At 38.7% G+C, this 15,251-nt stretch overlaps 1 protein-coding gene and 1 pseudogene across 1 annotated transcript in view; both read left to right on the top strand.

The window, feature by feature from the left end:
• LOC105979097 overlaps positions 1-5,058 on the top strand; it is a 6,017-nt pseudogene extending 959 nt beyond the window's left edge.
• IQGAP1 (IQ motif containing GTPase activating protein 1) overlaps positions 1-15,251 on the top strand; it is a 118,136-nt gene that overhangs the window by 32,331 nt on the left and 70,554 nt on the right. Inside the window, exons 2-3 of the mRNA XM_004708091.4 lie at positions 12,040-12,196; positions 14,993-15,070. Coding sequence (XP_004708148.1) covers positions 12,040-12,196; positions 14,993-15,070 — 235 coding nt within the window. The remainder of the gene's footprint in view (positions 1-12,039; positions 12,197-14,992; positions 15,071-15,251) is intronic.

Consider the following 15,251-nt stretch of genomic DNA (forward strand, 5'->3'; position numbering starts at 1 on the left):
CTTAATACATGAGTCTCTGCGGATTTGTTTCTCTAAAGTACTCAGACTAACACACCCTGCCCTGATTATTGTCTCTTTTTTTCCTTCAAGGAAAACTAGTCTTCACTCCCTATATGCTTGCAACTTTGTTTCTTCCTTCCCATTGAAATTTCTCACTCAGATCACTACTGTCATAATTGCTATGTCCTGTGGAGAAAAGTTTGGCAGCATGACTCTAGTCTTTTTACTTTGTGAGTTTTTTCCCCTCTTAACTCTGTATCTTGTTATTATCTTTTTAAATTGTAACTATTTTTTTTACTTTTTGAACCTGTATAAATATATTGTTTATACAAGAGGTGAGGTGGGGTGGGGGTGGGGGTAATAAATTCAATTTGCACCTCCTGTAAATACCAACCCTTATTTAGATTTGTTAGAGGTTCCTCGTGTTCTTTCTCTGTATCTTTAGTATAGCTTTTCTCAATGCATATACATTATCTTATATTTTCCTCTTTCCTACTCTACTGTGAGCCTTATACTTACTCACTGTGAGGGTACTCTTTGATGAGTATCAGTTAGTCCCTCCTCCTGGAATGCTCCTTAGAAGCAAGGATAGCGAGACTTCCTCTCCTGTACTTTAGACATGTTATCAGGAGAGACCAGTCCCTAGAAAGGCACACCATGCTTGGTCAAGTAAAGGGATAGTGAAAAAGAAGACCCTTGACAAGATGCACTGACATAGTGGTTGCCAACAGTGGGCTCAAGATGGATTGACATGGTGGTTGCCAACAGTGGGCTCAAACATAACAATTGTGAGGATGGCATATCAGTGGGCAGTGTGTTCTTCTTTAGTACATAGGGTTGCTATGAGTTGGAACTGACTTGATGGCACCTAACAACAAGTATTAGGAACAACAAATACAAACTTACTGTCACAGTGTCAACTCCAATTATAGCAATTCTATTGGATGGAGTAGAATAATTCCTTAGGGTTTTGGAGATTGTAAATCTTTTACAGGAACAGCCAGCCTCATCTTTCTCCCATGTACTAAGTATTAGATTTGAAAATTAAAATTTTGACATATACCTGCTATATAAGCACTTAGTTCTCCAGGGATCTAGCCAGCAGCTGGCCTCAGGGACCCAAGTAACTCCCTATGCAAAGGCATACATACCTATCTTTCATCTGGAGAGTACTCTAACCAGTTTTTCACCATAAGAGCTCTTGAGTAGACTGTAGCTGTTGAAACTTATCAATCATCTAGGTTTAAATCAGTTTCAGCAATTTTTTTCATTAGGGCTAAAAGATTTATTGTACTTCATGATATATGTCAAACTAAAGCTCGAGGGCTACTTAGATGGGCTAGACCATGGTAATATTTCATTTGGCTCTGAACCTGAAGACTGTATCTAGTAGTAAGCTTACCAAGGAGTTAAGCTCATGCCTACTGGTAAACAAAAGGTTTGTGGTTCAAACACACTCAGTAGCTCCATGGGAGAAAGAGCTGACAATCTGATTCTGTAAGGAAGGAAACCTTCTGGGTTAGTTCTACTCTTGTCACATAGGGTCACTGTGAATTCATTGAAAATTGACTGGAGGGCATCCAACAGCAGCAACAGAAGGTGCTCAGTGGTTTAGTAGAACCTAATGGGGAAGGACCACCAAACCTGGGAGGTTTTTAGCAGAGAGTAACCCTGGCCTTTGGAGGCCTTTGCTGTGCAAGGGTGTGGTACCAGAGGAGTCTTCCTGGAGGAACCGAATCTCAGTGTTCTGGAGTAGTCAGTTCCGGCATTGTTATGTTCCTCTTCTGTATTGCACTGAGCTGGGAAACCACTGAAGTCATGTGCTCTGCAGAACTTGTTCAGCAGGTTTCCTCCTCACAGACCCCTACTTCACATCCCCACCCTGCTTTTTTCAACATATGCTCTTGGTCTGGGCTTGTTTTAAGGCTTACCACAGTAGAGTTCTAGTATAGTCATTTCTTTGTCTCGCTGAGTGGTGGAGTAGGTAGGATCAAATATTTATTCCCTTTGGAAAATGTTATCAATAGGACCGAGTAGACAGGTATTATGTAAGTTACTGAGTTAGTACTGAGCTTCAGGCTCTAGAAGGTGGCTTATCTGGGGGACCTACCTGTCTCATATGTACAAGAGGGCTTCAAAATGTTGTGGAAAAATGGAATGAAAAGATAATATAATTTTTCCACAGACTTTTTAAAGCTCTCTTGTACATACATAGATTGATATCTTGATCACTGCCATATTTAGAATATCCTAGTCAATGGCATACTCTTGAGCTGCTAACCACAAGGTCAGCAATTCAAAACTACCAGCTGCTCCTTGGGAAAAACTCTGGGCTTAGTTTCAAAAAACTCACAGGGCAGTTGTACTCTGCCCTATAGGGTTGCTATGAGTCATCATTGACTTGATGGCAGTGAGTTTGGTTTCGTGAGAGTCCTCAGTTGGGTTAGCAATGGGCTGTTTAATCGAAAGATTGTAGTTTAAAACTTACCAGCCTAAATTTAAAAAAGAAAGAGAAAGAAAACTTACCAACTGCCCTGCAGGAGAAAAGTGAGGTTGTCTGTTTCCATACAATTTTACAACCTCAGTAACTCTATCTAAGGTGACTAAATCAGAATAGACTTGAGCGCAGTGGGTTTGGGGTGGTCCTTGGAAGAAAGGTGTACAGGTCTATTTCTGAGAAACCCACCCATGAAAACCTAAGAAACACGGGTCTCTGACATACAATGGGAGTCACCATGAGTTGAAATTGACTACATGGCAACTGGTTAGTGTACGGTATACACTATCTCATAACAACCCTATGTTAATTCTCATAACAACCCTATGAGTACAGATACAAACGGAAGTTTATAGAACTTGGGCAACATGTCCTTATTGCTCATTCTTCCTTCTCTTTTCTCAAGGAAGAAGCATATTCTTTTCTATAGCTCACTGACACCTGTACTTTTCAGAGCCTTGCTTTTTTTGGGTTGTTCTTTCTTTCTTACATCTTTAGTTTCTACCTTTATTCTTTTCTTGCAAGCTACAAACATGCTTCTTCAATCTTTGGGGGGCAGAAAAAAGTACCCTCTTTGGTACCATCTTAGATTAACTCATCTTCTGATTGACTGTTTCTTCTCTTCCCTTCTTAAACTTGTTAAAAAAAGAAACCTCCATTTCCCGTCTCTGCTTCCTCACATCTAGTTACTTTTTTTAAAGCACTTACTGATGGAGATCAAGGACTACAACCTTCAGTATGGTTTACATCTCAGCATGAGAACACAAACCCTCACAACTGGGTCAGTTAGCAACATTACGATAAATGGAGACAAGACTAAAGTTTCAAGGATTTCATTTAAGTTGTCAAGGATTTAATTTTACTTGGATCCTCAACCAAATGCCCATGGAAATATCAGGCAAGAAATAAAACACCACATGGCTTTGGACAAATCTGCTGCCAAAGACCTCTTTAAAGTGATGAGAAAATAAAAATATCACCTTGAGTAAGGTACTCTTGACCCAAGACAGTATTTTCATTCACCTCATATACCTGCAGAAGCTATGCATTGAATATGAAAGAAAGACCAAGGAGTTGATGCCTTTGAATTATGGTTGACTAAGAATATTAAAAGTACATGCCATGGACTGCCAGAAAAATAAGCAAATCTGTCTTAGAAGAAAGCCAGCCAGAATGCTTCTTAGAAGATAGAGAATGGTAAGACTTTGTCGTATGTGCTTTAAATGTCTTATCAGGAAGGACCTGTCCCTGGAGGAGGACATCCTACTTGGTAAAAAGGAACAGCCGTGAATAGGAAAACATTCAGTGAGATGGACTGACACAGCAGCTGCAACAGTGGGTTCAAGCATAAGGATTGTGGGGATGAAATAGGACGGCATTGTTTCTGTTGGACATGGGGCCTCCACGCGCTGGAACAGACTTGATGACACCTAACAACAATAGCAGCGATGGCAGTTATCTTTTAAGTTATTGTAGCCTGACTTCGGCCTCACCACTCCACTGAAACCACCATCCACACTTGCCCCATTCTTTTCTGTTTCTGTCCATCTTTTGAAGCACTAAAATTGGTGGCCAGTTTCCTATAATTGCTTTACTCCTTGATTGTCTAGCATATGATTCTCTCCTGGCCTCTTCTTTTGTAATAATCATCTCTTAAATATTGGTCTCCTCTGAGACCAATCCTTGATTACTTTTAATCTTTTCTCAATAGCCTTCTTCTCTGATGAGCTTATTTACTTCCAAGGTGCCGTTTTTTAATTATGCATCTCTGAATCTACATAGGGTTGCAATGAGTCAGTATCAACTTAATGGCAGTGAGTCTGATTTTTCCTTTGGCACCTCCCCTGAATCTTTCACATGAGACTTACATTTCTAATTGCCTGCAGGATTTCACTGACTGACATTTCAAACTGAACATGTTTCAAAGATGTATTTATCATCCTTACCTGCTTCTATACCTGGTGTCCCCAGTTGTGCTAATGCATTCCTATGAAACCTTTCACGAGCTGAAATGGCATAAAGGGAAGAAACAATTGTCATTAACTTATATGGGAAAACTTTTTGAGCATTTGCAGACTTAAAAAATAACCTACCACCTTTTTACGAAGATGGTGCAAAGAAGGAAGCTCCTGCCCCTCCCAAAACGGAAGCCAAAGCAAAGGTTTTAAAAGCCAAGAAAGCCATGCTGAAAGATGTCCACAGCCACACAAAAAAGAAGATCAGCACGCCACCCACCTTCCGGCAGCCCAAGACCCTGAGACTAAGAAGGCAGCCCAAGTACCCTCGGAAGAGCGCCCCCAGGAGAAATAAGCTGGACTACTCTGCCTTCATCAAGTTCCCCTTGGCCACAGGGTCCACCAGGAAGAAGATCGACGATAACAACACACTTGTGTTCATTGTGGATGTCAAAGCCAACCAGATCAAACAGGCTGTGAAGAAGCTCTATGACTGACGTAACCAAGGTCAACACCTTGATCAGGCCTGACGGTGAGAAGGCATATGTTTGACTGGCTCCTGACTCTGACACTTTAGATATTGCCAACAAAATCAGAATCATCTAAAGTGAACCCAGCTAGATAATGCTAAATATAAACTTTTTCAATACATGCAAAAAATATTAATAATAATAGCCTACCAATGTTATAAAACACACAAAATCTAAAATAACACTAACATACAACCACTCTTCATTATCAACATTGTGGGGTTCAAAGATTAGGTTGTTCTGTGAAAATCGCATTATGCAAAAATGGACGATGACTACATAATTGCATAACTGCCAATTTATCATTACATTTTATATAAACAAAATCATTATAAAGTATGATTGTATAATAAAATAATATACAAATATGTATTTATATAGCACAATCTATTAATATATGAATAAACACACAAAACAAACACAAATACAATATATTAAAATACATATAAATAAAATATGTTTTATGTAAATATATAAGGGGGTATCCCAACCCCCCAAATGGAAAAAAGTTCTGCTGGGTGGAATTTTCGTAGTAAATATTTTTCCCACTAGGCGAGCGTCAAACAACTGGCTCTGAGTTAGTGCACCCAGTGGCGTCACCTGGAAAATTTTTCTCTGGTTACAGTGAATTTTTTCATAAAAGCAGTTAAACTCAAACCTTGTTTTTGTGATGGTTGATTTAAGAGAACTGTGTTGATGTGAAATTTTGTTCCCTGTTCCGGAAAATGCCACAGAAACTGTTGTGATGTTGAACATAGCTTACAAATACAGCACTATGGGAAAACCCAAGTGTACAAGTAGTTTTCTCATTTCAAAAAAGGTGAAATATCGATTGATGACAAAACCTCATTCTGGACATTAGTCAACTTTTCAAATGCACAGAAATGTCGACTAGTAGTGCATTACTCATTTGGAGTTTGTTCCACCAGGTCAGACTGTTAATCAAGTTTTCTATTTCTGTTACACTATGAAAATATAGTGTAATGGTGTGCAATAAAAAAGGCCTGATTTATGGCAGATGGGGGACTGACTTTGCCACCATGGCAATGCACCTGCTAATGCAACCATTTCAGTGCACCAGTTTTTGGCAAAAATAGCATGCCTCTCCTGCCCCACATACCTTACTCGCCTGAGCTCACTCTGTGCATCTACTTTTTGTTTCCGAAAATGAAGAGGGACATGTAAAAACAGAAATTTGATGATGTAGAAGAGGTGCAGAAAAATGAGGGAGGTGCTGTCAGCTATGCAAACAGATGGGTTTGAAAAATGTTTCCAATAATAGAATTGCAGACTTGACAATTGGATTAAGTATACTGGAGAATACATTGAAGGTGATAAGATTATTTTGCAAAAAAAATTTAAATACATAACTTTGAGGAACAAATTCCGGGTTTTTTTTTTAAGCCCCCTCATATAGTAAATCCATTAATCAGATCTATAAATAAAATAAAATATATGTCAATGAAATCATTATATATTCTCATTTTATTTTTATGCTATCAAATTTACATATATTGTCGTTGAGAATCATGGTCCAGCCAAATTAACATAAGTCTAACCCATCACAAGAAGAATTCCTCTTAAATTACATCTTGGTCCCTTACTGCCAGATGTACATCTTTAATAAACAAAATAGTAGACTTTTTATTATTTTTATAAATGTGAAATGTCAGATAATCAGATAGTTAATAAGTGAGGAGTAAGGGTTTAGCTTTCATGGACAGAGTTAAAAGCTATAGTAGATTGATGTTCAGTGTAGTTCCCAGGGAAGGAGCTCGGGGTGTGAATTGCATCTTTCATGGTTTGCCACAAAATAAATGCTGAATTTTTGTTATACTTTCCTACCCTTTTTCATAAAAGTGATTAAGAAAAATCACACCAACTTGGATTGAAGACTTAGCTCATCCACTTATTAGCTGTGTAATCCTTAGTAGGCCCCTTTGCTTTGTAGAGTCCACGGTATTTCCTACCCGGACACACACACACACGCGCGCTTATGCTATTTATATTGAGAATGAACCACTCACATGCTACTATTTTCCTGTTGAGCAGTAGATTTCACACATGATATTACTCTTTAATAATTGTTATTTATTTTAAAAATTGTTATTTGAGTTAGGCCTGCTTGAACAGTTCTGGGCTTACATTTGGATAGGAGAAACTTGAACGTTTACGTCCCTTTTTGTGAGAGGACTGAGAAGTCTACTCTACTTTCTTCAACTTCTGTGAGAAGTATAAGACAGCTTTGCTGCTGTGTGGTTTGTGGCTGTGGCGAGAGCCCTGACCATGAGTAAGGTGTGCTGATGTCATCACTGGATATGATATTCTCAGAGCTTGGGGGAGAAAAAACTGTCCCACCTTAACACATTGGTTCTTGTTTGCTAATGAAGGAAAAATAAAAAAAAAACCAGAAAGCACATAATTGTTGCCCACGTGGTTTTCTAAAACACAAGCCTGATGAGGTCATCTCTTTCTCAAGATCCGTCAGGGTTCCCAAGGTTAGTGTCTTCTAGTTGATTTTCAACTTGTAGTTACCCTGGATGACAGACTAGAACTGTCTCCCAGTCTGTAATCTTTACAGGAGCAAATTCCCATGTCCTTCCCTCTCAGAACAGCTGGATGGGCTTGAACTGCCAACCTTTCAATTAGAGAGCTGCTAAATATTGCTTGATAAATGACAACCAAGGAGCCCCCGTGGTGCAGAGGTTAAACACTTAGATGTGAATTGAAAGGGTTATGATTTGAACCCATCAGCAGTTCTGTAGGAGGAGAGACCTGGTCATTTGTTTTTGTAAAGATTGCCCATTGTTCTGGAGTTGATTCCAACTCATTGTGACTCTATAGAATAGAATAGAATAGAATAGAATAGAGTTTGGGACCGTTCTGCTCTGTCCTTTAACATTAGTATGAGGTTTGAGACATCAATTGTGTAAAGAGCATTTGTACATTCATTGCCCTCATCATTTTCAAAACATTTCCTCTCCACTTAAGCCCATTAGGTCCTCATTTTTCCCCTCCATTCCCCGCTACCCCCTCCCTCATGAGCCCTTGATAATTTATAAATTATTATTTTGCCATATCTTGCCCTGTCCAACGTCTCCCTTCACCCACTTTTCTGTTGTCCGTCCCCCAGGGAGGAGGTCACATATAGTTCCTTGTAATTGGTTCCCTCTTTCCAACCCACTCTCCCTCTACCCTCCCAGTATCACCACTCACACCACTGGTCCTGTAGAGATCATCCGCCCTGGATTCCTGTATTTTCAGTTCCTATCTGTACCAGTGTATATCCTTTGGTCTAGCCAGACTTGCAAGGTAGAATTCATATCATGATAGTGGGAGCGGGGAGGAAACATTTATGAACTAGAGGAAACTTGTATTTTTCATCGTTGCTACATCGCCCACTGACTGGCCCGTCTCACTGAATTTTTACGTGATATTTCTTTTTCTTGTAGATCTCTGCCATGGCCATTTAATAAACTCGTTTTCATTATTTAAAAATCATTAATATTTGTGAATGATGTAAAGTTGGAAGAAATATTAATATTTTAGATAACAACAGGATCCCAAATGATACTGATGTGTTCATGGAGAACTGATGCTGCTCCAATAAAAACTTTCTGATCCGTAGAATCTAAAATGAAATGGGTCACCTTTTAAGCTTGATTCCTAATTGTGTTTGTGTATACCCATGTATGAATGTGCACATGCACAAGAGTATGTCAAAATATATTGCTACCAGTAGTCTAGTTTTTACATAGGAGCCAGCCATGCATAGGATCCAGATGAATAGAAAAGGAGTGAAAATGTTAGTAATAATGAGTGAACCTGGAACTGAACTTACCATTGCTGTGATGGAGGAAGATGTGGCAACCTGCTTCCGTTAGGGTTATAACCTTAGAAACCCTGCGGGGCTGGCTGTCCTACTCTGTCCTGTGATCATTGTTGGTGAGGTGGTAAGAATTTTGCTTTATCTTTAAAACATTTTTAATGTGTGTGTATATTATATTAAACAATAAAAACACAAAGGGATTTTCCCCTAGGTCATTGGGTTCCTGGCTCTTATATTAGTGATTCTGTGATTTGGGACAAAAGGGGTTTGTTATGTCTTCTTGGAATTAGAATAGACTCTAAACTCCTAACATTAAAAATTATAGAAACAACTCCCTACTCAATTCTTCTAATATTTCAGCTGAATTGCCCTTATTTAGTTTATTTATTCTTAACAAAACAGGTGATGTGGTGACTCAAGGGAAGGCAGCTTTGGGTTTGGAGCAGTTGTTTAGCAGCAGGGTTCTGGGTTCTGCTTCTACACCATTTCACAGTTGGCATTTCTTTCTCGGGGCTGAAAACTTGCAAGATCAGCAGTTCTAAATCAACAGCTGCTCCAGGAGAGAAAGACGAGGTTTTCTATTCCATGAAGAGTTAGTCTCGAAAACCCAAACGGGCAATTCAACCTTGTGCTGTAGGGTTGCTATGAGTTGGAATTAACTCAATGGCAGGGTGTATGGAAACTTGTAAGTGTAATTATTACTCGGGAATGTTTTCTAATAATTGAACATGGGAAGGCAAAGATAAAGGATTGTGGGCGGTACCACTCTGGTCCCTCCTTTGATTTTGATATAGCAATCTCAGACTAGAGGACTTGACGTTAATGGCTTCTGATTCAAGGCAAAAACATCCACACTGCTCTTTATTCATGTGGTCCTTCCTAAGGCATGATTTCGTTTTGAGAAGAAAAAAGGTTTTCCTTTATACTGTTGTCTGTTAGGAAGAGCCCTGGTGGTGGAGCGATTGTGTTGGGCTGCTTAGCCCAAGGTCAGCAATCTGAAACCACGGATCGCTCTAGTGGAGAGTCTGGGCTTTCTACTTCCATAAAGAGTGAAAGTCTTGGAAACTCACAAGGGCAGTTCTCTCTTGTCCTGGAAGGTTGCTATGAGTTGGGCAGACTCAGGCATAAGTTTAGGCTTGAGCTTAATATTTACTATAGGGCTGTTTTTTCATTTCATCTGTATTGCCCTGAGTTTGTCCCTGTTGATGCGAACCCAGTTCAGACTGTCTCTTGAGAGCTGGGGTTGCCAGGAAATGTTTGCCTGAATGACTTTATCCATATCCCTTTTAAACAGTAAAACAACGGAGGGATGATCATATGAGTTGAGTCCTTGGACTACAGCTTTATAGTCTATAAGAACCACTTGCCTTTATTTTCCATGATGTCCTTCTCATCTAGAGGTGATTGTTTGGATTTTGTGTCTGTTACAAATTGGTGTCTAATTTAGTTATTATAGCAACTCTTCAGGAAAACGATTTGTTATCTCTTTCTCTCTCTTGCTTTTTTCCCTATCTGACATATCAGCTTGACTACCTAGGGGTAAAGAAAAAATAAAAAACACAGGAAAAGTTTATTATCATTTGGCATAGGAATCAACTAGAAAGTTATCAGGTCCATCCATATATTTATCCAGCTTTTGTTTAAATGCCTAATAAGTATGTGTCAAAGAATGTGCTAACTGCTTTAAATGTAAAATATATTTGAAAATGAGACTGAGTGACTATATAACTTGGAGGGGGAAAAAACAGGGAGATTGTTGCATTTACTTTTCTTTTTTAAGTTTCTGAGCAACAATCTCAGTTTGAAAATAGAATTAAACAGATTTTATTCTGATTTATAAAACTAACGTGCATGGTAAATTCAAACAAAATTTTCTGTTCCTAGCAATTGTATTAATATAAAATATACATAAATGCGATCATATATATGTTTGCATATTTTTTGGCCTGTTTTTTATTGTGGTTTTCTTAAGGATTTTAGCATCTCTTTCTTCCCCCCTCCCTCTCCATGGAACCCTTATAGCCCTGTGGTTAAGTGCTTGGATGCTGTAGTGCTTATGCAAATAATAGTATTTGGGACATTTCTTAGCCCACTTAGGTAAAGTCCCTGGTAGTGGTTACACATTGGGCTGCTGCAGGGTCAACAGTTTGAAACCACCAGTCCTGCTGCAAGAGAGAAAGACGGACAGGGCTATCTATCCCCGTAAACAGCTACATTCTTGGAAATTGACAGGGGTAGTTCCACCCTGTCCTACACAGTCACTGTGAGTTCAGCATTGACTCTATGGCCACGAGAATGGAAAGAAAGGTGAACAAATAGGGATAATATCAACCTTGTAACATTTGAAAGAGATGATTTTATTCCAGGGACTCAGTCTGAGTTCAAATCAGGAAGCTAATGAAATATCTGGAATTATGTAAAATTTAAATATCTGTACAGTTTTCTAAGGAAGGACTTAATGTGGTCCTCTGATTTTCAAAGGGTTTTATGACTCAAAAAATGGTACAAAACCATGAACTTATATGATGTTTAGTTGTCTTTTTATCTACATTTGTGTTGGTGGAAAATACACACAACTAAACGTTTCTTTGCTTAATCTTGGACATGCCTGAAATCTCAGGAGCAGTACTTCAGGAGAGAAAAAGAACATGACATTTTTCCCCATACCACTTCACAACCTCTTTCTCCCTCCAAACTCGTGCATGTATGAGTTGGTGCACATACCAAACAAACAGAAAAACCACACCCGCCTGCCTCCGAAAACACTTATAAATTCATTGTTTACTGCTTTCAAAGCATTTCCTCCACTATTTTACCAGAGATGATTGACTGTTTTGTTAACTTAAAACAAACTTTTAATTTTTCCCCAGTCTGAAAACCTGACACTGGATCTTATGTGTTCTTTCTTCTGAAACTGAGAGAGAATGACAGCAATAAATTGATGCTTTTGAGCAACTGAACTCATGGAGGACTTAAGAGGAGGAGTCAGAGATTCCTGGAGCGGCCAGGATTTGAGGAGCCAGCTGAGTAGTGAAGAATGTAATCTTCCCTCTCTCTGATCTGTCTGGGCCAGGACAAGGACACATGCATAGAAATGGCAATTAGTTAGAGGGTCACTTATGTTCAGGTTAAACTTCCACGAGGGGTATGACAATTAAGCCTTAACCTCTCTAAGGAAGCGTTTAGGCTTTGCCTGTCTTTTCTCATACCCACTCTTCTTATGTGCAGGTGGATGGAAGCATGCCTTGGGGAAGACCTGCCGCCCACCACAGAACTGGAGGAGGGACTGAGGAATGGGGTTTACCTTGCCAAACTAGGAAACTTCTTCTCTCCCAAAGTGGTTTCTCTGAAAAAAATCTACGATCGAGAGCAGACCAGATACAAGGTGAGTCTTTTCTTTCTAAATGTTATAATGTCAGTAAACTTGAGATAGAGTGGCATACTTCAGAGTGGCAGCTATTGAGAAATGCCTGTAAGGTGTGTATAGTTTTAAAAAAATTAAAATGATACTAATAGCAATGATAACATTACCTGAGTGGAGAGAATAGTGTAAAATCTAGATATGGCAGTGAAATAATTTTAGCTGTTTGTATTTCTGGATGAATTATGACAGCATGTCCAAACATTTTCATAGACCTTGATGCATTTATTTTTTAAATGTCAGAGGAACTAACCAAAGAAATGACTACTTTAAATATAGTTTTCACTAAGAATTGAGATTTGTTGACCAGTTGGAAGCACTGGCAACTTTTGGAGTAAAGACCACCCTGTGAAATTAGAAGTCAAGGTAAAATGGGAAAAGCTATTCAGTTTTAGAAAATTGAGATTAGTGTGAGATGGAGTTTGAGTTTTATGATCCAAGGTCCAGGAAAAGACCATTTAACAAAATTGGGATATTGACAATAACTAATTACTTTTGTCTCTAGAGCACCCTAGGAAGGTTTACCAGTATGCTCTGATTTGAGAAAAGATGAGCATAGGCGATACTGGGAGGGTAGAAGCGATACTGGGGAGGGTAGAGGGAGAGTGGGTTGGAAAGGGAACCGATTACAAGGAATTATATGTGACCTCCTCCCTGGGGGACAGACAACCGAAAAGTGGGTGAAGGGGAGATGTTGACAGGGCAAGATAGGAAAAAATAACAATTTATAAATTATCAAGGGCTCATGAGGGAGGGGGGTTGCGGGGAGGGAGGGGAAAAATGAGGACCTAATGATGGGGGCTTAAGTGGAGAGGAAATATTTTGAGAATGATGAGGGCAATGAATGTACAAATGCGCTTTACACAATTGATGTATGTATGGAATGTGATAAGAGTTGTATGAGCCCCTAATAAAATGATTTAAAAAAAAAGGTGAGTATAAAAGATAGTGGAAGACTCACCAAGAGCAAATGTAAAAACTGGGTCAAAATTTAGAAGGAGTTAAGACATGAAAATAGAGCCAAAAGAAATATTTATGTATTCTGTTTAAATTCAGAGGAAAACCTGTAAACTGTAGTCCTAAGCCAAAGTTAACATTCTAAATAGAAAAAAAATTATAACTAAGAAGCAAATACTTATATGCTAAGTTTTAAATAGAAAGGTTATTCTGAAAACAACTTTGATGTTGTTCTGCTGAAAGTTTACAGGATGTGTGACAAAATAGCATGATGTTAAAGTTAGAATAGAGACTTCACAGTGACCAAAGGATAGAGGGAGAAAGAAATCCATTTCAACTGAAAGTGAATCTTGTTAAAAAATAGTAGACAAAACTTTAGAAGGGAATGTTTGTGAAGTATGAGAGGTCTGGGTGGTGTATTTGGTAATACTATTTGTGAGCATCTTCTGCCTTGCAGGTACCACACTGAGTACTTTATGTACATTATCTCATCAAATCCATACAGCAAACATTTGAAGTAGATGATACAGTTCACTTAATTGTGCTCATAAAGAACCTACCTGTACATAGGCCAAGAGACAGCTATTGAAACAGAACAAGGGAATGCTGTGTGGTTTAAAATTAGGAAAGATGTGTGTCAGGGTTCTATTCTTTTACCATACTTATCCAATCTGTATGCTGGGCAAGTAATCTGGACTGAATGAAAAAGAATACATCATCAGGCTTGGAGGAAGACTTATTAACAACCCGTGATATGCAGATGACACAACATTGTTTGCTGAAAGTGAGGAAGACTTGGAGTACTTACTGTTGAAGATCAAAGACTATAAAATTCAGTATAGATTAAACCTCAACAGAAAGAAAACAAAAATCCTCACACCTCCACCATTAGACATCATGATAAACGAAGAAATGATAAAAGTTATCACGAATTACATTGTACTTGTATCAACCATCAATGCCAATGAAGATAGCAGTCAGTAATGCAAACAGCATGTTGCATTGGGCAAATCTGCTGCAAAAGACCGTTCTAAAGTGTTAAGAAGGCAAAGATATCACTTTGGAACTATGTTTGCCTGGCCACTGTATGGTGTTTTCAGTTGCCTCCTATGCAAATAAAAGGAAATACATAAGGAAAATTGAAGAGGAATGTTGCATTAAAATTATGGTTTTAGTGAAGAACATTGACTATGATGTTGACTCCTAGAAGAATGCAAGAATCTGCCTTTGAAGAAGTACAACCTTTCTTAAGAATGTTCTGTAGAAGTGAAGTTGGGAATTCTCATGTACTTTGGACATGTCATCAGGAAAGACCAGCCCCTGGAGAAGAACTTCATGATTGGAAAAGTAGAGGGTCAGTGAAAAAGAAAGTTCTTCAATAAGATGGATAGACATAGTGGCTGAAACAAATGGACTCAAACATAGCAGTGATTGTGAGGATGGTGTAGGACCAGGCATCACTTGGCTTTTTTTGTACCTGGGGTTTCTACTAGTTGGGACCTATTTGGCAGTATCTAACAGCAACAGAACACGTATTCACCTGAAGAAGCTCAGAAGAGTGAAGAGACTTTCCCAGAATTGAGTCCAAGTCAATTTAAGTCTAAAAACCACACCACATTCCCTTGAGTATACACAGGAAAATTCTCTACGGAGCTGAGAATGAGGGTTTGAATTCTTGGGATTGGAATGTAAACAATGCTATAAACGTTAAATTTAAGGTCAAGGGAACTTTTGGAATTAGTTTTTATTTCCTATTTGCTGCAATGTAGCCAACAATGCCTAATGCCCCTTTATTTGTTCTAGGCAACTGGCCTCCACTTTAGACACACTGATAATGTGATTCAGTGGCTGAATGCCATGGGCGAGATTGGATTGCCTAAGGTAATTTATATGATATTCATCGTTCTGGCTTACTTCTTGCTGTTTTAATAAAACAATCTCATTCTACCTCTACACTTATTTTCTGTTGGAATCGTAGGTCATTAAAAAGTATACATTTAGACTCTCTCACTCACTCCTCTCACACACACACTCACTCACTGACTCACTCTCACCCACTCTC

The sequence above is a fragment of the Echinops telfairi genome, unplaced genomic scaffold, assembly GCF_000313985.2.
Source record: "Echinops telfairi isolate 266 unplaced genomic scaffold, ASM31398v2 ScPeMD7_7;HRSCAF=31, whole genome shotgun sequence".
Lineage (NCBI taxonomy): Eukaryota > Metazoa > Chordata > Mammalia > Afrosoricida > Tenrecidae > Echinops > Echinops telfairi.